This window comes from Atta cephalotes, assembly GCF_000143395.1.
Source record: "Atta cephalotes unplaced genomic scaffold scaffold00053, whole genome shotgun sequence".
In the NCBI taxonomy this organism is placed as follows: domain Eukaryota; kingdom Metazoa; phylum Arthropoda; class Insecta; order Hymenoptera; family Formicidae; genus Atta; species Atta cephalotes.
The window spans coordinates 1,426,361-1,449,793 of NW_012130117.1; the positions used below are offsets into that span (position 1 = coordinate 1,426,361).

Genomic DNA, 23,433 nt, shown 5'->3' on the forward strand with positions numbered 1-23,433 from the left:
TGACATGATCGAATATGTCTGATGAATTGTGAATTTTATTAAAAGATATCATAATTTTTTGAATATCTGATTCTGTCACATCTGAGGGTCAAAAATTTTTTTAACATTACGGCAGTTCTATTGAGAGTTCTGGATAGCACCCCAAGAGTTCTATTAAAAATTATTATCATTTAAGGCGCTAAGTTTAAGATTTAGAAGATATCGCGATTTTTCGTTCTTCATTTTGTGAAGTTAGCATCCCAAATTTTTAATTTTTTTTTTTTATATTAATTCGCCAGAACTATTCTTAATTTTGGGCAGGAACTCCAGAACTCTTCGGGGTGTATTCGGAACTTTGACCAAAATTTCATTTTTTGAAAAATGAGGTGCCAACTTCACAGAGGTATATTTTTAAGACACCAAACATTACAAAAATGCAAAAAAAAATCGATTTTTTTAACCCGTCATAGTGGTATTTTCCCTTAAAAAAATCAAATAAACTATAAGAACTCCCGATGTTTTAAACAAATTAAAATAATAGGGGGCTATAGAAGAAATATAAAATTAAAAATAATTTTGTTAATTTTCAATGCCATACTGAGCATAATTTCTGGTTGAAAACGAACGAATCAGAAGATTCTAATCATATAAGAATTCTGGTTATATCTCAATTAGAATTATAATAGATTCAACCAGAAAATATAATATTAATTTTTTCGTTTTCTAATTAATGCAATCAGACTCTCCAGTATAATAATAATAAAACAAATACGCTGTTATAGCTCTTGTTTTAATAAAACATTATTTGTTTCATTAACGCTCCGATTATGTGAAATTTTTGCATCGTCAGCAACCCTCTTTGAATTTTAGCATGCAGATTTTTATATTGATTTGAATTGTATTGTATAAAAATCTGAAAAAATTCTTGCATACTTGAGAAAGTTTCAACAATAAGTTTTTACTGTCATAGAAATTGGATTATATTTTTTTATAGATGTAAATTTATCTACCAGAATTTACAATCAAAATATCAATTGTACCTTTGAAGTCTAACTTGAGTAAATAAATATTTATTCGATTAAAAAAAAATAATACTTAAATTTAAGTATCATTTTTTAAATTTAATAATTATTTATTTACTGTGAGCAAATAATTCCATTGATACTATCTAAATATTTATTAAAATTTCGTAAATTTTTTTTTAGTGTGTTAGTTTACATTTTATTCAGTGAACAAAACTCTTCTTTGATTAAATTCTCCGTCATATATAATTTCAACAAACTTGTAGATCAGAACATTTTCTTCATGTTTTTAACAATCTTAGGAAAAAGGATTTTTCAACATACAAATGTATCAAAAAGATTTTTAAGCAATTTAGAAAAGTTTTCTAAATTCGATTCAAGTTTTCTCCCACACAGTTGGGATAAATTGTCTCCTTTTATTGTTAGTCTCTGTTCTTTTCCGCTTTGCTTTGAAGAATCTTGTATAATGGTGGATAATTATTGATAAGACCGTATGCAAAATGAGAACGCAGTGGCATGAAGATAACGAAGAAAAGGAATGAACGGCGAATTGCTCCAATTACCTTTGGGAATCTGAATACCACGAGAATCTTATACCGGCGTTTTTATATATTGGGTTATCCAGAAAGTTCGTGCTGATGTTGAAGGAAAATTGAAACGCAGAAAATTTTAATTTAATAAATGTATATTAAAATTTAAATTTTAGTCGGCACGAATTTTCCGGACAACCCAATAGTTGTTTTTAAGTTGCTCGTGGGATATTAATACGAAAAACTGACATGGAGTCATGCAGTTTCGGGAGAGATATGAATTTCAATGTCACTGAATTCTTTTATAAGTTCCGGAATACATTTTTGTATCGCGCGACAAGTTTTGTCTCCTTTCCTGATTAGTTTGAATCATGTTTTCATAAACAGAATTACTTTCGGCGGAAGTTATTTTAACACTCGGCTAAATATGTTTTTAACATTTAATGTACATCCAATGAGAGATAGATTTCGCTAGCAATATATTTATAGCATCCTCTGTAATCTGATATTTGCCAATTTTATTCCCTAATTGATGTAATAAAACACGCCAATAATAAACAATTAACCTGTTTATTCATTTTTTTTATTTTGATTTGAAAAAAAAAACCAATTGTATTCGCAGACGAAAAAGAGCTAAAATATATCGAATAATTCAATTCCCTTTAATTTTTTTCGCGAGGACTTGTTTCGCCGGTATAAATCCAATCTCACGATAGGCATGACCAGTAACACTTAATTTACATTCAAAACTGCACTGATCGATGATAAATATATTCCCTGGTAAATATCTCTGATATGGAATTCCACACCTATCAAATTTCGAGCATGCTTTCCATTCCGTGCCGCTCATACCGCGAACATCATACATTACAGTATCGTGCAAATGATTAAATACGAACTGGAAATTACAGTTATCATGTTAACACATTCGACGAAGAACCAAAATTCATATTTAATACGGGTCATTCTCGCATGTGTGCGAAAGTCACAAATTTCACGATTTATTCATATTATGCGTATAAAATGATAATTAAACAAAAAAATAAAATGATAATTAAATGAAAAAATGTACATATATACACAAATAATGCGGTAACATTTCATTTCCTGCACAATGTGATTTACATTTCTAAAAATTCTGTATAAAAACATATTTTATGTGATCATTATACATTATTTTAATTATATTTTATTTTATAAATATAATTTAAAAATTATTTTAAAAAGATAAAAAGACTACTTGATTTTTTCATTTTAATAAATTTTTATCATACCTTTTTACAATTTTTATTGTAATTACTTTATAGTATGCTTTGTAATTATTTTATACTCTTTTTTTAGTTTTATTAAACATAAGATAGTAAATAATAATTTGTTTATTATCTTATGTTCAATAAACAATAACTGATCATGTATTCTGATTCAACTAGTATTTGTTGGACGGAAGCGATGCATCTCGATTACCAATTAATTCAAATCGATGATAAGCTAAACAACATAGATAGATAGATAGATAGAGAGAGAGAGAGAGAGAGAGAGAGAGAGAGAGCTCTAGAATTCCCGGGAAACCTTTCAAAAAAGGAAAAAGCAATACATGATTGAGCAACAGAATAAGTGAAATTAAACCTACATAAAATAGAAATGCAAAAATAAAAATAATAAAATATTAAAATATTACAAAAGATAAAAAATGAAAAATGACAGAAAGAGAAGAAACGGAAAAAGAAACTCGCGAAAGAATATTAAATACATTCATTGCAATTCAAGAAATAGGAAATATACGACAATGCAAAAAGTAATTCACAGCGTGATACATTCATTTATTCTCATCAAAGTGGAATTCGCAGCTTCGCGTATATATGTATATACGTGCGCATACGTACCTACATATAACGTGCAGATTTATGTGTAAGCGCATGTAATTAATAGATGTATCCTGACATCCCGCAAATTTGTGTTCGTTTTAAACACAGCGCAATATGTGATATTAAAACTCATACCTTTTATTTACATACCGTTAGTTGATTCGTGTACTTTCTCATGTCTACTCGATTAATAATATTTTAATATACATAAATAATTTCTTTTTTTCTCTCTCTGCCACTCCGGTTTGTAATTTAAAATATAGTGATATTAACGTATTATTAACGCACGATATATGTATACTAACACTTTTATTCATTATGATTAATGTTCGAGCATCCGTAAATTGTGATATTACTTCATTATAAATTCAAGATATAATTAATTGATAAGCTTAATTTGACATAAATTATTGCCACTCGTAATTATAATATAAATTAATACATGTCTACTGCATAAATTAGAATGCTGAACGCGACGTGATATTTTATAAAAAGAATAGAACAATTTATGATATTTTCTCATCAAATTGCGCATTCACTGCTGTATGTAATAGAAAAGAGTCGACGTATATGGATGATAGCAGTATAACGTACGCTAGAAGTAGAATCAGTCATATCGTAGTGACTCTAAAACAATATCTATCTTCTTAAGCAAGTTCGATTACGTGGATAATAATGAAACAACACAAGAAATGGCGAGAGTTCTCACAAAATTAAATATTAGAACAGTCAAACTGGAAAAACATGACGATCGAAGACCGGTCTCGAGTATTCATAAATAGGTTGCGCGCGATTACTTCGGCGATTACTTCCAGAAAATCCACTATGAATTGGCCGCTGTTTTTATGGTAACGTTGCACTCGAGATCGAATTGCGTTAAATATCGCGCTTTCAGGGCGCGTTGAAGTTGAAGCTTCGGCGAAGCTCGAGGCGAATTTGAAACGTTGAGCAAGCATGAAACTCAGGAAAGAAACCTGGCACTGCCTCGGTTCGGATTCGATTCCGATTCATTGCGTTTGCACGACTCATTGCACCGCATTCAATTCAATTCCCTCTCTCTCTTTCTCTCTCTCTCGGAAATTTCTTAGCAATACTTTCTCTGTCGTAATTTTTTATCTACGTTGATATACGTGTGTTAATGCGTCATTAGATAACAGTCTAATCGCGAAATCAGAAGTCGCCCAGCAGAGAGATCCCTCAACAAAATTCACCTCGAAATTTTATCGATGTTTTACCTATATTTTATGTAGGTTTCATAATCAATCACTAGAGTTGTCACGTCTATTATTTCCGAATCAAGATTTATTGGCCTTACTAGTCTTACTACTGTCGGTTTCGCGTAAAAAAAAAAAATTCGTGAAAAGTGATTAAGCTCTTTTTTTAATTCTTAGTACACGCGATTGAGTCATTCATTCTACGCATTTTTTTTTTTTACAGTGACAAGGAAATCTCGCTAAGTGTCTCTATTCATCTTCGGGGGAAAAAAAGAAAAAGAAGGGAAAAAAAGGGGAAAAAACTTAAATAATCATTTTATTGATGTGAGTAAATACAGGTTATTTTATTGTAAAATTTTTGTATTGAACATTTTTTGATATTTAGAATAATTTTTGATATAATGAAAAAAAGCTGAATATTATTTTACATATCAAGGGTTTCATCTCTCATAACTATTTTTAACTATGTTTAAATCGAAATTGACATGATTTTCTTAATTTATTATCTATTTACGTTGCATAATAGAAAGTTTCATTAAAATCAAAATTTGATTTTTATAAGGTGCCCTTGTGAGAAAAAATTCTAATTAGAAATGAATGAATTAGAAACTTCGAATCATATCAATTAAAATTCTGATTATCTTGACTAGAATTATAATAGATGCAATCAGAAAATTCTGATTTGTCCATTTTCAATCATCCCAATTAATGTAATCACATTTTTTCCAGTGCAGTGTTGAAATATTAAAAGAAGTATCTGGCTAAATAATAGTTTCTATTCCTTCCTTTTTTTTAATACTAAATTTTATAAATAATTTTTAAAGATATTAAGTATACGTAAAAATCATTTGATCCTGCGTACATTGTAATGTACATCAAATTTGAAGACATTATTCTATAATTTCGTTGAAATTATTTAATTATATCGACATAATTTATATTGAATGATGTACATAATAATATATATGTATATCGGAAAATAATCAAAATTTTATTTTATTTTATTTTGGAAAAAAAATTAATTGTTTAGCATGAATTAGTTATTAAAGTGCGCATGAATTAAAAACAAATTTTTTAAAAATATTGTTTCAATAAAATCAGTCTGAAAGAATTAATAATTTTTTATATACTTACAAAAATGATGAAAATGAACCCGGAGGAAAATGAATGACCTGCGAATAAATCGCGCGCGCGTTTGTAGTAAAAAAATAGAAAATCATCGTGTACAAAGGATTAAATCTTGTCATCTCAATTTCTCTGCGATCGCTGGCTCAAAACAGAAAGGAACGGAAAAGCTGTGTCACCGCTTTGTCGAATACAGTGAGAATATCGATAGCAGCGATATGGAAAGAATCGCGTTACTCCATTCGATGATCGGGCTCAAATCCCGGACGTCGAGAAGACATCGGAACTTGCCGCCCATCGGTTATGGCCATTTAGAAGGGGCAAGCAAATCTAATTTTTGCTCATTTCCAACACTTAGCCTCTCAGCTTTACAGTGCGAGCGCCGGTAGGTCGGCGTCAAAGTAAACCATCGTGCGGCCTCGCAAGGTCACGACCCGGCAGGCAGGCCTTACTCGGAAAGTTTGCGGACTTGCGTGCGAATGCTACAGTTGGTGGAGATAATGCGATTCCCACTTGTACGCGCGCGTTCTTGCACGTTCATCGTCGAGACGAAGAAGTAGGGGCAAGGACTTGGAATACCCACGTTCCTGAATACAGGTATTATCCGAGATTTCGAGAATTGAATACGGGAATGATACTCAAAATAATCAGATAAATGTGAATAGCACGAACAAATTACAAAGTGACGTTTGAAATGTCACATCATTTAATTATCTACAATTTTCAGGCTTTGGTAATTAATGAATTTGTCTCTATACTAGCTATGTATCAGATTTGTTAAAATTAAATGCTTATTATTAATTATATATACAGTGTATATATATAATTGTTTAATATATATAATGTATATAAAAATGAATTGATATAATAAAAATTAATACAAATAAAAAAATATATAAATAATTATATTTAAATGATAACATTTTATGCGCCTTATCTTCTACTATACATATTGACAAACTTATATATTTTGTAGCAAGAAATAAGTCTATTTTAAAAATAAGGCTATTTTAACGGTTTTCGTCGAGTGTTCTTGATTCAATGCACACGCGTTAATCAAATCCGATTTACATATCCAACAACGTCAAATTTATTCATAGACTTCGCAGAGAATATATTTAAGCTATTAATTCATACGCAATGTAAATTACAACGACAGCAGAGGAAGAACACGATGTATCTTGAGAACCATACATTTTACCAATTACCGTTAAAAGCGTAAATGGAAGCAAAGGTACCATTGGTAATGGACCAACATTTTCAACGCGAATGTACACCGGAATCCCCCGCAGACTCATCAGCCATGACCGCTTGGGAATCGCAGAATTGTACCAAAGAATTTCTGTCATTGCCCACGTACACCCTCGTTTCTATCGTCGTAAAATAATATAGTGTTAAGTGCATCGCAATATCTAAGATGAATAGTTGTGCTGCAGGAATTTTCCTTTTGTGACTATCGCCTTGCTTTACGGATCGTTTCAATAAATCGAGTATCGCATTAAATCACGTGCAATATTAGAAACGACTACTTAATTATTTAACACGGTATTATTAATGTTTATTTAAATTAATGCAGATTAACTTTAATTTTGGATTAACTTTAATTTTGGTTAATTCATTTTTTTTCTAATTTTTAGAATTAAAAAAAAAGATGAAACGTAAGTTTAATCACATTGATCTATATTTGGTAAAAATGTAGACAGAATAAACTTTTGTAAATAATAATAATCTTAAATAATTATACAGAATAAGAAAAAATCAAAATTGGTTGCTAAATATCAAAATTGTTTGCAGCAGTATTATTCATCATGTTTGATTTCCTTTATATTTCTAAAATTATTTTCTCTATTTAAGTTAAATTCTATTTAAGTTACTAAGGTACTTCAATAAAATCATATGGGTTATCCAAATTTAATGCACATTTTTATATTGTTTCGGACTGTACAAAAATGTGAAAAAATTCTTATATAAAATTGTAAAAGTTTTAACAACGAGCTTTTACCATCATAGAAGTTGGATTATATTTTACTTATTTTGTACAGATTTAAGTTTAGCTACTAAAATTTACAATACAAAAATTGATTCTGTGCCTTTAACTTTATATTGAAAAAAATATTAAATTTTAATAAATATTTATTTGAAGTTCTATGTAAATATTTACCAAGTGTAAACATATTTATTTGATACAAAAATCACGTCTATTAAGCTGAACTCCTCCACCATCAAAAATCAAGATCGAAATAGGTTAAAAATTTAGTGCTTTTTACGTAATTTAGTATTCTATTCCGAATTTTAGTTTAGCAAACTTAAACCGTTTAGGGGGCTTAATGGGGCAAGCTGGACCCCTCCACAGGGATTTTAGTCCCTGTGTACTTATTTTTTATATATGTATATTGTATATATTTTTTTTTATAGAGGGATCCAGCTTGTCATTAAGCTGAATCCCCTTCTCCATTTTTTTTATTGCTGTTAAACGATTTAAGCACTAAAATTCGAAATGGGTTATTAAATTAGTACCTAAAAAGCACTAAATTTTTTGAACTTGATTTTCGATTTTCGAATGGAGGGTTCAGCTTATTAGACATACAATAATCATTTATATATCATTTTGTTTTATTGAGTAAATATTTATTTGAGAAAATCCACTGGACTCTCGAATGCCGATTGTGGTCCACCATCCAAATATTCAATATTGCCAACGGAGGAATAGTATTTTTTTCATAATTCCTTGTGTATATCATAATAAAAATTTTTTAAATTTTGTATTTACACACCAATCTCACACATATAATTTTGGTTCAAATTAAATTCAATTTTGTTTCAAATTAAAAAAAAAATTTCACGTTATTACGCTCTTAGATTAATTCGATTTAACGAATCTTATCGTACAATTAACAAACATATTTTCATTTTGATAATGAAAATGGGTTAAGAGAGTTTATTTATACCTGTTTCGTGACTGTGCCTGCGCAATGTCAGACAACATTCGCGCGCGTCCTCTCTCCGTTTGTCGATTAGCCATGAACTCGGCTGATTTTTTTTCGAAGTGCCGGCATGTCATATTATTCGCGAGGGGAAAAGGCAGCCTTCAACAGCCTTCCGTACTATTTCACCGATATCGGATTCCCGTTCGGGAACAGTCGGGGCTAAAGGTCGCGGCTGCTATGTACATGGAAAATGTTTCGTGGACAAAGCGGAATATCGATTAGTATTAATTGAAAACCCTCAGTCTCACAAAAATAAAGGCGTTCGTGCAAAGAAAGGGCGTAAAAAAGGGTGTTAAAAAATATTTCTGTACGTGATATTTTTGACGAGATAAGAACATATAAAAGAACAAAGTAAATAAAAGCAGGTAAAAAAGATGGAGATATAAATAAAACGATATGAATTTTAGTTCGTATTTCCTGGAACGTCACTCGTATCATGACTTCAGTGCATACCGTCGGACATATTTGTTGTTCCGACGTGGAGTAGTAAAGGCTTCCGCATGCAAAGTGTATAAAGGAATGTCAATAAAGGATCGCGTTACGAGAAATAATAAGTGGTTTCTCAAGATGCCTTCAAGAGAGACTCGAGCTCTTGTTTCGCAAATATTATCGCAAATATCAAAGAATGTGTCGAGTGCACCCATGTGCCTCAAATTATAAATTTGCTTTCAAACATTGTGCCTTCGTTGCGTTAAAGAAATTCGTTGTAACTATGTAGTTACAAAAATAAAGATTTCCATACATCAAGTTGTTGGTACACAACAGTGACATTTAATTTATTTCTTTGAAAACTTTAGATGGAAACAAATCTAAATTCAATTTTTAAATTCAAAATAAATTTTCTCTAGTTTCGGAAAAAAAATATTCGAGGAAAGATTTTGGCAGTAAATTTTTTAATCGCACTTTAATGCGATTTATAATAATTGTAATTCCATTGTTTGTCTGATCACCTGATTTTCGCGAATCCCCCGCTTCGCATTTAGCAGCAGTGAAATATCGCGGCTTAATCCCGAAATATCGGTTTCTGGGACACAGCGATAAATTATAAGCCTTTCGATTGCGCGATATGTATACGCTTATTTATTTTTACAGGCTATAAATCTTATTGTAAAATTATTTTCATATATTGTCCATAGAAAATTTGCAAGCGTGTAATATTTATTAAAAGGAGCAAATGTTTGATATACAGATAAAATAATTAATCACGATCAGAGATAAAAATGGTTTCGGTAATATAGTTGGTTTTTTGCATATTTGAATAACTCCTTTTTAATACAAATTGATTTCTCTTGTCATTCTGCGTAAAAAAATATTAAAATAAAAGCGCAAAGTGAATGTTTTCGAGATATTTTATATCAAAATACATGAAAACAGATACAGATAAGAGATATGAAATATTTATTCCGATATGTACAGAATATTTAAAAAATATTCATTTTTCGATAATCTTATCTGCTTAATTCTCAATTCTCTTATTTATGAAAAATGAGAAGTGATTTGTGGAAACAAATTTTATACATTTATGCAAAAATGTGATTCACTGTATGATATCAAAATTCTACTTCTAATAAAATTAATATTTTAACGTTAAGCATTTTTTAACTCTCTTATTCCCCTTATCCTGAAATTTTGATCTATTTAATCCTAATAGATATTCTCTCCAAAATTTCTTTAACTAGATATTCGCCGGATCATTTTAAATTAATGTACCTTTTTGAATCATATTTCTTTCATTTAAAAAATTAATCCGATAAGATCATGGAACTTAAGATTATTATAAGATTATTATAAGATGAAAAATATTTGTTACAAATAATTGTTCACAACGTAGTCGAAGAAGAAACGTCTACTCGACTCCGGTTGGGCTCAATTGAATACTCGATAGTTGGAAGAGTAACCACATATATTTGTTGGGAAAAATAATAGAATCGCGCGATATCTATAAATATAGGATTATTTACGTGATTGTTCACCTTGATGCCGCTGCGGCCCTGCTGCTTGAGCAAGACATTCTCCGGTTTCATGTCACAATGTATAATCTTATTTTTGTAGAGCGCGTCGAGGCAGAGGAGCAGCGAGTGCGAGAACTTGCGCACAAGCTGGAGGCTGAAACCCTTGAAGTTGTTCTTCTTGATGAGCTCGTACAGGTTGATACTGAGGAGCTCGAACGTGATGCACATGTGGCAACGGAAGGTGAACGAGTCGAACATGTGGATGATGTTCATGGTGTTGTCCTTGTCCTGCTCGCGCAGCTTGCGCAGTATACGTATCTCCTCGTGCGCCTGACGGTGGAAGCGCTTCTCGTTCCGCACCATCTTCAATGCCACGTGCTCGTGCGTTTTGTGATCATAGGCCTTGACCACTTGACCGAACGAGCCTTTGCCGATTACGCGGAGAACCTCGTACCGATAAGCCACGTGGTCGTGCGGCACATGAATGTACGAGCCCTGTTCGTTGTCGTACTCGTTGTTGTTCGGCCGGCCGATGATGCCCGGCCGTTTCTTCGCGTTCGCGCCGATGAAGTAGATTTGCTGGTAATTGAAGATCTCGTGATGCTCGTACGGCGTCAGCTTGTTCATGTAAAGCTTCATTACCATCTCCGGCGTGATGGTCGCCGTCTTTGGTTTCACGCTAACGATGCTGTTGTTGCCGACACCACCGCCGCTTCCACCACCGCCACCGCCGCCGCCACCGCTGCCGCCGCCGCTTCCACCACCACCAACGCCTCCTCCGTTGTCACTTCCGCCACCGCCACCGCCACCACCGCCTCCGCCGCCACCGCCGCCGCCCCCTCCTCCTCCTCCTCCACCGCCTCCACCGCCTCCACCGCCACGGCCAGCTCCGCTGTTAGAATTGCCGTCGGAACGGCCGTTTCTCACCACTGGACTGCTCGACTGGCTGTTGGGTTGCGAATGTGAATTGTGACTGAAACTATAATTAACCGGCCAGTTACTCAGGCCATAGCTCTCGCCTTTCCACGGTAATTTCTGGTAACCCACGTAAGGCACCGACTCGTCACCACCACCACCACCACCGCCGCCGCCACCGCCACCTCCACCTCCTCCACCGCCGCCGCTGCCACCGCCGGTCTGCTTCAGGCCGGTCAATCCGGTACCCTTGATGATCGGCGGCAGGTGGTTGTTGCTCTCGCTGCTCGAGATGTACGGCTGTGTCGAGATCGCGCCCGCCTGCACGAACGGATTCGTTTTGGAGAGGGGCATCTCGATCCTACTTGCCGCCGCCGACAGGGCCAAGCTAGTCATTGGTGCCCATTTGTTTCGCGTTCGTCCTATCTGTCCTCGTCGAGGTTCGCCACCGAGAACGCGCGAGCGTATCGTCCAGTCGACGAATCCACGTGGCGCGCGATCAGCGTTTTTCCGTGTGTCCTGATACGCGTGTGATCCTCGCGCTCATGTCGGACGCGAAGGACAATCCGGATGTTACGGGAGACATGCTTCTCCGTTAAGACGACGATGACTTGGAGGCGAGGATCCAGGATGACTGCGCGCCGCGGACGAATTAAATTCAGACTAATGAAAAGCGACTCCAAACCGCGTCTCCTCCAGTTAAACAAATCGAAGCGAAATTGAGGAGAAGCCCTTCTCAGGAAAGGATAATTCCACTAATTGTATTATCTCCAGGGACCGCGGAAAAAAAACGACGGCCCTCGTAAATGCAGCGGACTAGAAGGGGTAGTGCACTCATGCGCTCAGCGACGAGTTGCATAAATCACGCTGTTTCTTCGACGAGCAAGTTGTCTCGATCGTCGGTTGATCTCCTACCTTCTTTCTTCAGGTGGTCGGTCGGTGATCTCGGGCTTGACGCGAACTCACAAATTCCGGGGCACTCGCGCACAGCGGAAGAAACTACGGAACCGCACTCTCGCGACACGCACTGTCACACCCGTGGAGCCTCCGGCGAGACTCTCGGCCGTCGAGTATCGTTGCAATCGTCGCAATCGTCGCAATCGTCGCAACCGTCGCAAACCGGCACCGCAGAAGGCGATCGCGACGTCGCCTCGAACGTCTTCTAATTTTACGATCTGTCGTGCGCGACGAGGGCGAGTGCATCATCGCCGCGCGTGGAAGCGGGGCTTAACCAAAAGTCTCCCGACTCTGCTCGCTCGCTCGTGCTCTCCGTGCGGAAGGTTATTGGCACCGGGCCGCCGCCGCCGCGAGTTTGACGACTTCGCCGTCGAGGCCGCGGTCGCTGTCGCCACGTCGCCGCCACCGCCGCTGTTGCTGCTGCCGCTGCCGTTGCCGCCGATGTTCCATTCTTTCACCCGTCGGCGGACGAAAATACTCCCCCCGGCGGGCTTCTTCACCCGGTCCCGATTCTCCGCCGATTCTCGTCGCCGATCGATTCCACCTCGCGGCGAGACGCGATTCCCGCCTCCCGATGGCCATACAAAGAACCGCCCCTCTCTCTCCTTCTTGCTGTCTCTCTTTCTCGCTCTCTCATTCGACGAAATACGTATCCACGATATCGTATCCTTCAAGAGGATAACCCTCTGCCTCGAGACTACCCACGTAAACACAGACACACCGCGCGATCGCTCGAAATCTCTCACCGAACACTCGCACTCGCGACACGAAAGCCGATTGTCTACAATCCTTTCTTCTCTTCCTTCTTGTTTGTTATCTTTTTTTTTTTTCTTTACTATAACGAATATCCAAATGTGACCGGATGGATCGCTCTCTTCCTCGTTCCGTTAAATCTTTCCTTTCCAAACACTTTCTTGTACTTTCTCGTACACTCTTTCACATTCTGAGCTTCCTCTCTTCTTCTCTTTTCATTGGAGAACGCACGCGCTTTTCATTACCGGCCACGACGAGTCACGCGGGCGACCACCATCGACGACGATGTAACACCATGCGCGTCATCGGTCGATTAGAGATGTCGCGGTCCGGTGTGATCGGGACGAGAACGAATCCTCGATGTATTGACGATGGCGCGTATAAAAATCGACTCGGGCGTAGTACGTCGTCGTCGTCGAGCCGTATCAATCCGACGTCGATTGGATCAGCCGGGACCGTCGGGACGATGCTCTGCCGTAGATCCGCTGCGAATTTCTCTCTCTCTCTCTCTCTCTCTCTCCCCCTCTCCCCTCTCTATTCCTCTCGGACGAAGCGCGGACAAAGGGAGCGCTGGTCGAATTCGTCGCTTCTGGCGCACTCGGCACTGACTCACTGGCTGTCTCGCTGCCGCTGCCGCTTCCTCTCGCAGTTCGCTCTCTCTCGCAACTTACCGCGCGGCTCCCTTCCTCCTCCACCCTCCGTCTCGCTCGATCCTGTCTTTTCCTCTTATTTTTTTTTTTTCTCTAACCCCCTCGAGCGCGACGTCGCTCGGTGTCGGTTCCGTAGAAAGACCGCGACGATGACCGCCGTCGCACCACCGACCAACCAACCGCGGGGTTGATATCCGGCACAGGAATCACGCACGCACGCACGCAGGCACACTCACTCGCGGCGAAAACGCGCGACGGTTCCCCGTGTTAATGCCCCAATGGAACTTAGGGAACGAACCGAAAGGTGAGGGAACGGGGAAAGATCACACGGCGTGGACGGATCTTTACGGTGACGCGCGGCAGCGCGACGCGTACGTCGTCGTCGCTGCTTCCGGCGACTTCCCCATGGCGCTCCAGCTCCTCTGGAGTTTACAAAGCGGGTGCATATATACACGAGACGGAGCGATGTCGAGACTGGTCGGGACGCGACTGTCCGCACTCCGCACCGCACACCGCACGCACAGGTGTTCGCGAGCGGGGAAAAGGGAGGGGACGTCCCCCTTCCCAGCCGAAGCTCACTTTCTCTCTCTCTCTCTTTCCCTCTCTCTGTCACTCTAACTTTTCGACGGACTCTCGCGGCGCGATCGACACGCGACGCGCTGATAAGAATCTCTCCCGCGGATTCTGTTCTGTAATTCCGTTTTCACTCGGCCGTTCGTCTCGAATCCGAGACTCGAGCCCGTCCTGCTGCGCGCGTGCCGGTCGGAAAAACGTTTACCCTTCCTCTCTCTCTCTCTCTCTCTCTCTCTTTCGCGCGCTACACCGTCCCGCACGTCAAGACGACACGCCGCGGAACGTGTCGCTTCACATAGACAGTCCTACGCAGCGGCCGTCGCGCGACTCGTATGATACTCCGACTGTACTGTCGGTTTATACCGAGCGACGGCTCGCGGATTCCTTCCGAGGTGATTTCCCGACGGGGGGGACGACGACGACGAGTTTATGGCGACACCGTCGACCGGCTCGCCGCGACGTCATGGAAGCATCTCGTCGACGGTGAGGCGAATCCCTGCGTGCGCACTTTCGTGCTCCATGACGGCGTTCCGTTCACGTTGACTTCGTCTCTGGACTCCGGAGACGATACGGGCAGATTTGCCCGCTGTCGCTGAGGTCAGAAAGCATCGTCCGTCCACGAGGGAGCGACACTTGCCGGGCCGAGATCAGATCCGTCTGCTCTGCGTCACCGATATTATTAATAGTTATATAGTGTATACCGAGAAAATTTACTACATTTTAATATATATTTTTTTCAATATTACTTGATATTTATTAGTAAATAAATATTTACTTGATAAAAACAAATGATTGTTAAATCAAATTAATGAATCTTATACCAAATGAATATAATGTTTACATTTAGTAAATATTTGATTACCCATGTAAAGAAGAATATATTAAAATGAATTAATATTTTAATTCATTTAAAATTTTACATTTAAAACTATTTGTGCTTTAATAGCATTCATGGTCTATTTTTATTTTTTTTAATATTTAATTGGATTGAAAAATTACATTTTCTATTCAAAATTTTGAATTGAACAGTATTCACAATACACTTAGAAGATGAGTTTTTTTTTTAGGATTGAAAGGCATGAAATGTGCTTCATGCAATTCCTATAAATGAATAAAAATGTATTGGGATTGAAAAGGATTCATTTCAATGTTTGCAAATGTATTTCTAAAAATCCATTTCAATCTATTCTCGTTTACTGATAGTACTATTCGAACATTCAATATTTAAATATTTATTAAAATTTAATATATTTTTTCAGTGTACGAAAATATTGCTGAATAAAAACAACTTCGTAAATAATATAGAGTGTATATTAAGTTTTAATGTATGTTTATAAAACTTTATTAAGTATAATATATAACTTTTTTACACAAATTTATCGCAAAGTAGTAATTAATTATTTATTTTTTGTATATTAAAAGCATCGTTATCCAGCGTTTTTAAAACTTAAAATAAATAATTTTCGATATTAAATTCAGTATTAAATTTCCGAAAGAAAAGTTCAGTTATGTATTTCTAAAGTTCTTTACATACTTCTTTATATAGTATTAAAAGAAAGTCGTTTGCGAGCTTGCATTAACTTTCTTTCTCAGACTGCACAAAATATTTATGATAAATGTTTATTAATATTCATTTTTTGAAATGTTATATAGATATTTTATGTATATTTTATATAAAGCTTTATTCGAAATATTATGATAAATATAAATAAATATTTATAATAAATATTTTTTACTTGAATTATAATGTCTCATTAAATATTTTCGTAGCATTTATTATGACATTATACAATAAATATTTCATAATATTTATAATAAATGTTTATGATCTGTACAATCTAAGATCACAGAAATATTTACAAAATATTTAAAATAAATCTTATAAATAGTTATAAATATTTTATAAATATTTTATAAATATTGTGTGCTGTTTAAGTTATCAGTTCTTACGATTTGAATGTTTACATTTAAATTCCGCCTCGTGTTCATTTCTATCACTGTAAATTAACTTTAATCTCTTTATTATTTAATTTGCTTTCTATCTTTCTCTAATTTCTAAGAATTAAGAAAAATAAAGAATAAATTAAACTGGGATTATAAAGTTCATCCACATTGATAGAAATTGGACATTAATCCATCGATGTAATCGAACTTGCTTTGATGTTCACTTCTATATTCTGATATAGACTAACTTTAATTTTGATTTAATTTATTGTTTTTTTTCTGATTCTAAAATTAGGAAAAGATAAAGAATAAATTAAACCGAGATTAAAGTTAATCTACATTGAAATGAGTTTCAAATAATTCAAAATTACTACCAGATTTAGGATGTCCTACAGCGAAAAGAAACTCTTCATTTGATTAATTTAGTTTGTCTTTATTTCTTTCATTGGAAAATATATGTATTTAAGTCAAATATAATGTTTCAACAAAGTTTGAAAAAATTTTTTCAAAAGAAATAAATTAATTCAGTTATACAATTTTTTTCTGTATTTACAATTTTATTAGCTTTATGTAAAATAAAGTATCAAATCAATTGCAGATATGAAATATAAATTAAAATATATTAAAAATATACTTGTTAAAAATAGACAGCATAGATAATTATATAAGTGGAAATAATGGAATCAGATTCCCTGGGTTAGAAATCCGATACGATTTTCTACGAGGTCTGTTCTTTTTAGCTGAATTTCATGTACAATTTAGTTTTCCTCTTTTTCCAACGTGAAAAGAAAAAGAGAAAAAATAAATCGTGCAAGAATTTCAGTTAAAAAACAAGTCTGAAAAGATCACCTTAGACTGCAAAGTTGACCTTATATCACTTTGTGTCACTTTTTACTTTAAATGTAATTAAACGAATATTTAACGTACTTCTTTAAGAAAAGATTCAGAAAATATTTGTAGAATAAAAATATCAATGTAACCGTTTTAGGTGTGAATTTTAATTCATATTCGAATCGTCGTTCAAATCAATTAAATATATAATTTCGTTAAAATTGCACCGATTCGGTTCGATCGAAGAAGTTATTGCTTCGTATATTTCTTACATTCTTTCGTGTATTTGAGAGATCGAGATGGATTCATATTCGAAAAGGAGAAAGAAGGGATGATGAGCGAGGACGTCAAGAATACGTATATACATGAAATGGAAATGTGCTCATATGCTTGCCATATGATTCTTAAGTGCATGTGCGCATTCGGAAATCTGCGCAACCGATCAGGTGATTGTTTCAGCATACTCGTGCTTATGCGTGACTACTTTAGGGACCTTTAAATTCCTTTCTCTTACGATTTCTTTCTACAAATTTTGATGATTCAGGAAAAAATGTTTTATGTATAATTATAGAAAATTATATACAATTATATATAAATAATAATTTTGTGTATAAATAGACATATTTTATGTATAATTCTATATAATTATACATATAACATTTTATATAATTTTTTATATAATTTTATATAACATATTTTTTCCGGGAAATTCGATCGACAATCTGTTTAATTGATTAAATTGCTTAAAATAAAATTTTTAGCTACAAAAGTTATTTTTAATTATATTTTTTTCATTATGTGTTAAACGATAAAATATGATTACAATAATTTTATAACAACTATAATAGTAATTATAGTAATCTTAATAAATTAAACTTTTATAAAATATAATTCTATTGATGTTATCAAAGTAACATTATGTTATTTGATAAGATATATAATTACTAAATCGATGGCGACTAATTTAATCGATAGAACTGCTGACGACAGCTAGAATATAAATGGTTTAAATAATTAATTATGCATTTGTTAGCCTTAACCTTAAGTTTCTTTCTGCGTGTCAAACAATAGAATAATTTAATAATCTTATCTATATTAATAAAATAATACAGATATTACTTAAATCAATCGTCAATATTAATTAATGGTAATATTAGTTAATGGTTTGAGTCATTCTTAGGCTCGATTCTATCAACGTAAGATTAACTTTAATCTCGATTTAATCTACTATTTACTTTTTTCTCATTCTTAGGCCCAGTTCTGCAATGTAAAATTAACTTTAATCTCAGCTTGACTTATTGCTTGACTTACTTATCTTTTTCTAATTCTTAGAATTCTTAAAATTAGATAAAAGTAAAAATTAAATTGAAAGAGATTAATGTTAATGTTAGGATAGAACATGATAGGATCAGATTAAGATCTTTTATTTGTTAATGTCGCATTAATCGTTACAGAAATATATTATTGATTACCTTCTATTTTTTATTTTTCTAAAGAAAATTAATTTTAAAATTCATGAGTGAAATACATATTTATCTTTTTAAAGTTTTTTTTCCAATTATTTCGTCATTATTTGAAATTTTTAGATTTCGTGAAACTTGAAAAAATTTGGACTTCGAAAAAATCTTTTCTTAAAAGTATTTAAATATAAATAAAAAATGTTTAGAATTCAAAAAAAAAATTATTATTTATATAATAAAATATCGATGGATTAGAAGATTATGATGGATAAAAATATGGATTAAAAGAAAAACGTAAAATATTATTAAAAGAGAAGAAAACATTTTTAAAACATGTAGGCTTTAAAAAATTGTTTCATTTCAAATAACATTCGAAATGATTCAAGATAATTTTTACGATACATTTTCATCGCGCGCGTATAATAACTAATTTAATCGAAGTACTTCAACTGAATTACGATTAATTAAATCGGTGATTAATTCGCGATCGAATGATTGCAAAATGTGTTTCGTCCCTGATCCGACATTTTTTTCCGCGACAAGAAATTAATCATTCTATCCACGTTAACAAGATAGTGCAGACATTACTGACTCAGCAAACTAATCGCCGATTAAATTAATCGAATATTCGATGGAAGTCTCCCTCACTGCACCGCAAATGCATACGCGGCTGAGCACGTTGCGCAGATTACGTCACGTCCGACTAACTCAACCTGACGAGTCTCGTACGGCGTCTCTGTGCACGCTAGCGTTATTTTGACCCGAGACCGAGTCCACAGCACAGCTGATAGCGCGTTGCGTACGTCGCAGTACTCTCAGTAGGTGATAGCACGTTATATCGTCACGAACATGAATTTGACACCCAGGAGATCATACAAGGAAAAACGCTCGTTCGGTGAGTTCAATTAATCGCTTCTCAGATGATATCTCCGAGCGTAGGGCTGCCTATGGTAGAGTGTAATATGTATAGGGAACACAAAGGGCAAAAAGAGAGATCGCGTCCTTTCATTCAGGTTTCCTATTATCGAGCAAATCTGAATGGATTCGCAATTATTCCGTTTTATTTCTGGAAAACACAATAGAAATTTAGTCAATAATTGAATAATTCCGATCGAAATCCATTCTGACTCGTTCCAAGGTAGATGCCCTGATCTATGAGAAGAATTCTAGATTACTTAAAAACCTTCTCGAAAACTTTCTCTGAACGATCGAAGACGCGCCCTTTGTTACTTTCTATTATAATTTCATTATAATTTTTCGTCTGCGATCTGTCGTGCGACGACCAAACCGATTACGAGGGGCGTTCATTTACGTCGTAAGCTAATATCGACAAGTGTGATAGCGCGAGCGTTGAGAAACAAAGCGGGTTGAAAACAAAGGGTGAGAAGCACGAGGGCGAAAGGCGTTAAAACTGGAATTGCTATTGTATGTGTATTTCGTGGAAAGAGAATTTTTTTTTATTGCGCAACTGATACGATTCGACGAGAGAACGAGAAAACATTCCTTGGTTTATTGCACATTTTCTTTATCTCGGATATTATTTTTAGTTAGATTTACGATTTCTCAGAATATGGCACAACGTTATTTTAACGTAGAGAATGAACTCTGAGTGGATACCATATCATAAAAGAATACAATCTTTCGATGAGTGTTAAGTTAATTAAGACGAAGAATGGATGAAGAATGGGTGCTTTCCATTTACAATTAGTGAGCTTTTCATAAGTATCGTTCTGCCTTTGTTTTTGATGGAGTCAAGAGAGATATAACGCTGTTTGTGACTTAATTGTTTGACTTAATTGTATCACCAAATGGAAAACAATTATTTCTTGAAGCTGCAATTGAAATCTTCTCTTTTGAAATCAGTGGAGCTTCCAAGGATTGATAAAGGCGTATGACTGAATTATTTTTGTCATAGCTCATTATTATATATCATGAAACATGATATCTAGGTAGCAAGGAACATTCCAACATTTTCTTATTTGGTCAATGCACTTGTTTTGTTGACAAAATGCATCATTTAATTTTCCACAAGACATAATTATGTAAAATAATATTGCCATACACAGAGAAGCTTACAGTATCATTGTTGTAATGTTTGCTATTTTACTACAATATTGCTGAAATGTTGCAGTGTTGCTGTAATGCTGGAATGATCCATGCTAAATAAAGATAGAGTATGATCATTACTGTAATATTGCTGAAATATTTCGCTATCTGAATAATGATTATATTCTCTAACTGATTCGGTCAATGTTTATTTTGCTGTGAACAAGATGCATTATAAAATTTTTTGACATAACTGTATAGAATTATATTTAGACCTTACCAAATTCAAGAAGTTAGTTATTTATGCAAATAAAATTGACGAGGATTTTAAATCAGATGTGTAATTTATTATTCTGGTCGAATTAAGAAATATTTCAAAATTTGTACTGATGTGAAATATGTATTAATATGTAAATAATTGTTTCTTTTGCCAATCCAGAGCAGCGATCTGTTAGTGCAGAGGAAATCAGAAAGCTGCATCCAACTAAAATCCCCATTATTGTAGAGCGTTACAAATTAGAAAATCAGCTGCCACTTTTGGACAAGAGTAAATTTCTAGTGCCAGATTTTCTAACTGTAGCGGAATTTTGCAAAATAATCAGGTATGTTTCTTTGTATATATTTCTCACAGCATTTTGTAAAATACAAATAAATTAATGTATTTTGCACAGACGTCGGCTACAATTGAATCCTACGCAAGCTATTTTCCTACTAGTGAATCAGAAAAGTATGGTAAGCGGTAGTTTGACCATGGCCGAGCTCTATCAAAATGAAAAGGATCCAGATGGTTTTCTGTACGTTGTGTTCGCTAGTCAGGATGTATTTGGTAATCATTAACCGTTTACGTTGCGAGCTAATTTTAAACCATGTGAGTAAGATTCTTTATGATTCGACATTGCAACTTATTGTTCAAGACTAAGTTCAAGATTAATAATTGATGCAAAATTACAGGCAAAAAACGAAATACCTCCTCGGCACTTAATGATACTTTGATAGATGTTTATGTGGATTTTTGTGGGGATTCTACATCTGCTAGCAACTCTGTCTGCCTTTATTGGAAATGTGCAGAATCTTTGTGATCAACTTACCGTACCTGGAATAATTAACAGAACAATCAATTTGTTTTTTGGAATGTGTATAAATTATGGTGCTTTTTATCCCTTTGACATACGGACAAATTACATTTGATATAAGTTAGTATAGCGTTTACTTAGTTTACTCTAGTAATGATAAACTTTACTACTAATTTTAGCGGCAGTAAGTTATATAAAATGATAATAAGAATAATATATATCTAAAGATATTATGTGGACATTCTTTTTTCGGTAGATCAAGAAATTAAGGGAGATTTTCTCTTTCTTTCAAGTCCACACCTTCATTTAATAAAAAAATTTGTTACTTTAATAAGTTTCAGATATGATATTTGATTAATTTGTTTTTACACATCACATAATAGGCCAGTCTTTTTTAGTTTGTTTGCAATTCATGTTAAATCTTTATACTATTACATAGCTTTTAAGCGTAAAATTTGTTACCGTTACACAAATGTAATTGAAATCAAAACGAATTATGTTTGTCAATTCAGCAGAATTGATAGATTCTGTTGATAGTTTCGATTATTACATTACATTTTTATGTGCTATAAAATATGTAACATTTCCGAAACTATATTATGATGACAAGATGTTTTTATGAATACAAAATATCTTGCTGCCATAATATCACACATATTGTTAGTATTATTTTTACCACACAATGCTAGGACATTGAAAAAAAAGTGTTCATGTACATAATCCGCAATGTATAATGTACGGTGATATGCGTTAAATTCTCATAAAATTACATTAAGTTACACAAGATATAAAATTGATCTCTCAAGTCAACGATGATACACAAAGTTAGTTAAGTACTACTTTAATCACTAAAACTTCAGGGCCATGTTTTAAGATAATCCGACGTAAGATGTCGTCTTCTCTCTGTAAGAAACTCGTGCAATAAGCCACCAAAAATAAAGAAAACGAAAACGTATAAATTTAGGTATTTGTTAAGGCATGAGCAAGAAAATCAGAAGAAGGCAGACGTTTCTGAAACTTTTTAAATATTGGATAAAACATAGTTACGCGTTTGTACATTGACATATAATCTCTCTGAGCTTTTTTTTAATTCTACTTTATAACGAATGCCAATTCATAATTACTCTACGCATCTATTTAATATACAGTCGACGTTTATGTAAATATCTACTACTAATGTAATTCAATTTCATTATACTATAATTAGAGACAATTTTAAACATAAGAATATATTTCTAATAATAGGTTCAATTTTGTAATGCATTGTATTGATATAATATTATATATTATAATATAATATTATATTATATGATATTATTAATAATATATTATATTAATAATATATTATATAATATATTATATATTATATATTATATTATATTATATAAATATTATACAATATAAGATTATATAAAATTAAATAAGTTATTGCAGCGCCGCTTTTGTGCAGGTTGATTTTACTTTATAGGCTCATTGGTATAATATAACTATATATATATGTGTGTGTGTGTGTGTGTGTGTGTGTGTGTGTGTGTGTGTGTGTGTGTGTGTGTGTGT

The 23,433-nt window shown here is 34.5% G+C and overlaps 2 protein-coding genes across 2 annotated transcripts in view; one reads left to right on the plus strand and one right to left on the minus strand.

Annotated features, from left to right (window-relative positions):
* Positions 1–11,985, minus strand: part of LOC105623112 (dual specificity tyrosine-phosphorylation-regulated kinase mbk-2) — a 52,705-nt gene extending 40,720 nt beyond the window's left edge. Inside the window, exons 1-2 of the mRNA XM_012204512.1 lie at positions 11,550–11,985; positions 10,696–11,447 (exon numbers count right to left, since the gene is read on the minus strand). Of these exons, the coding sequence (XP_012059902.1) occupies positions 10,696–11,447; positions 11,550–11,985 (1,188 nt within the window). The remainder of the gene's footprint in view (positions 1–10,695; positions 11,448–11,549) is intronic.
* Positions 11,986–19,606: 7,621 nt separating this feature from the next.
* Positions 19,607–22,201, plus strand: LOC105623114 (microtubule-associated proteins 1A/1B light chain 3A-like). The gene is made up of 4 exons (XM_012204513.1): positions 19,607–19,652; positions 21,243–21,405; positions 21,475–21,671; positions 21,755–22,201. Exons 1-3 carry the CDS (start codon positions 19,607–19,609, stop codon positions 21,638–21,640), a joined length of 375 nt encoding a protein of 124 aa, XP_012059903.1. The 3' UTR covers positions 21,641–21,671; positions 21,755–22,201.
* The last annotated feature ends 1,232 nt before the right edge of the window (positions 22,202–23,433 follow it).

Coding starts and splice junctions, on each gene's coding strand:
- LOC105623114 (XM_012204513.1), top strand. CDS start 19,607: ATGAATTTGACACCCAGGAGATCATACAAGGAAAAACGCTCGTTCG. Junction 19,653..21,242: donor CAAGGAAAAACGCTCGTTCG/GTGAGTTCAATT, acceptor TTGCCAATCCAG/AGCAGCGATCTGTTAGTGCA. Junction 21,406..21,474: donor GAATTTTGCAAAATAATCAG/GTATGTTTCTTT, acceptor TATTTTGCACAG/ACGTCGGCTACAATTGAATC.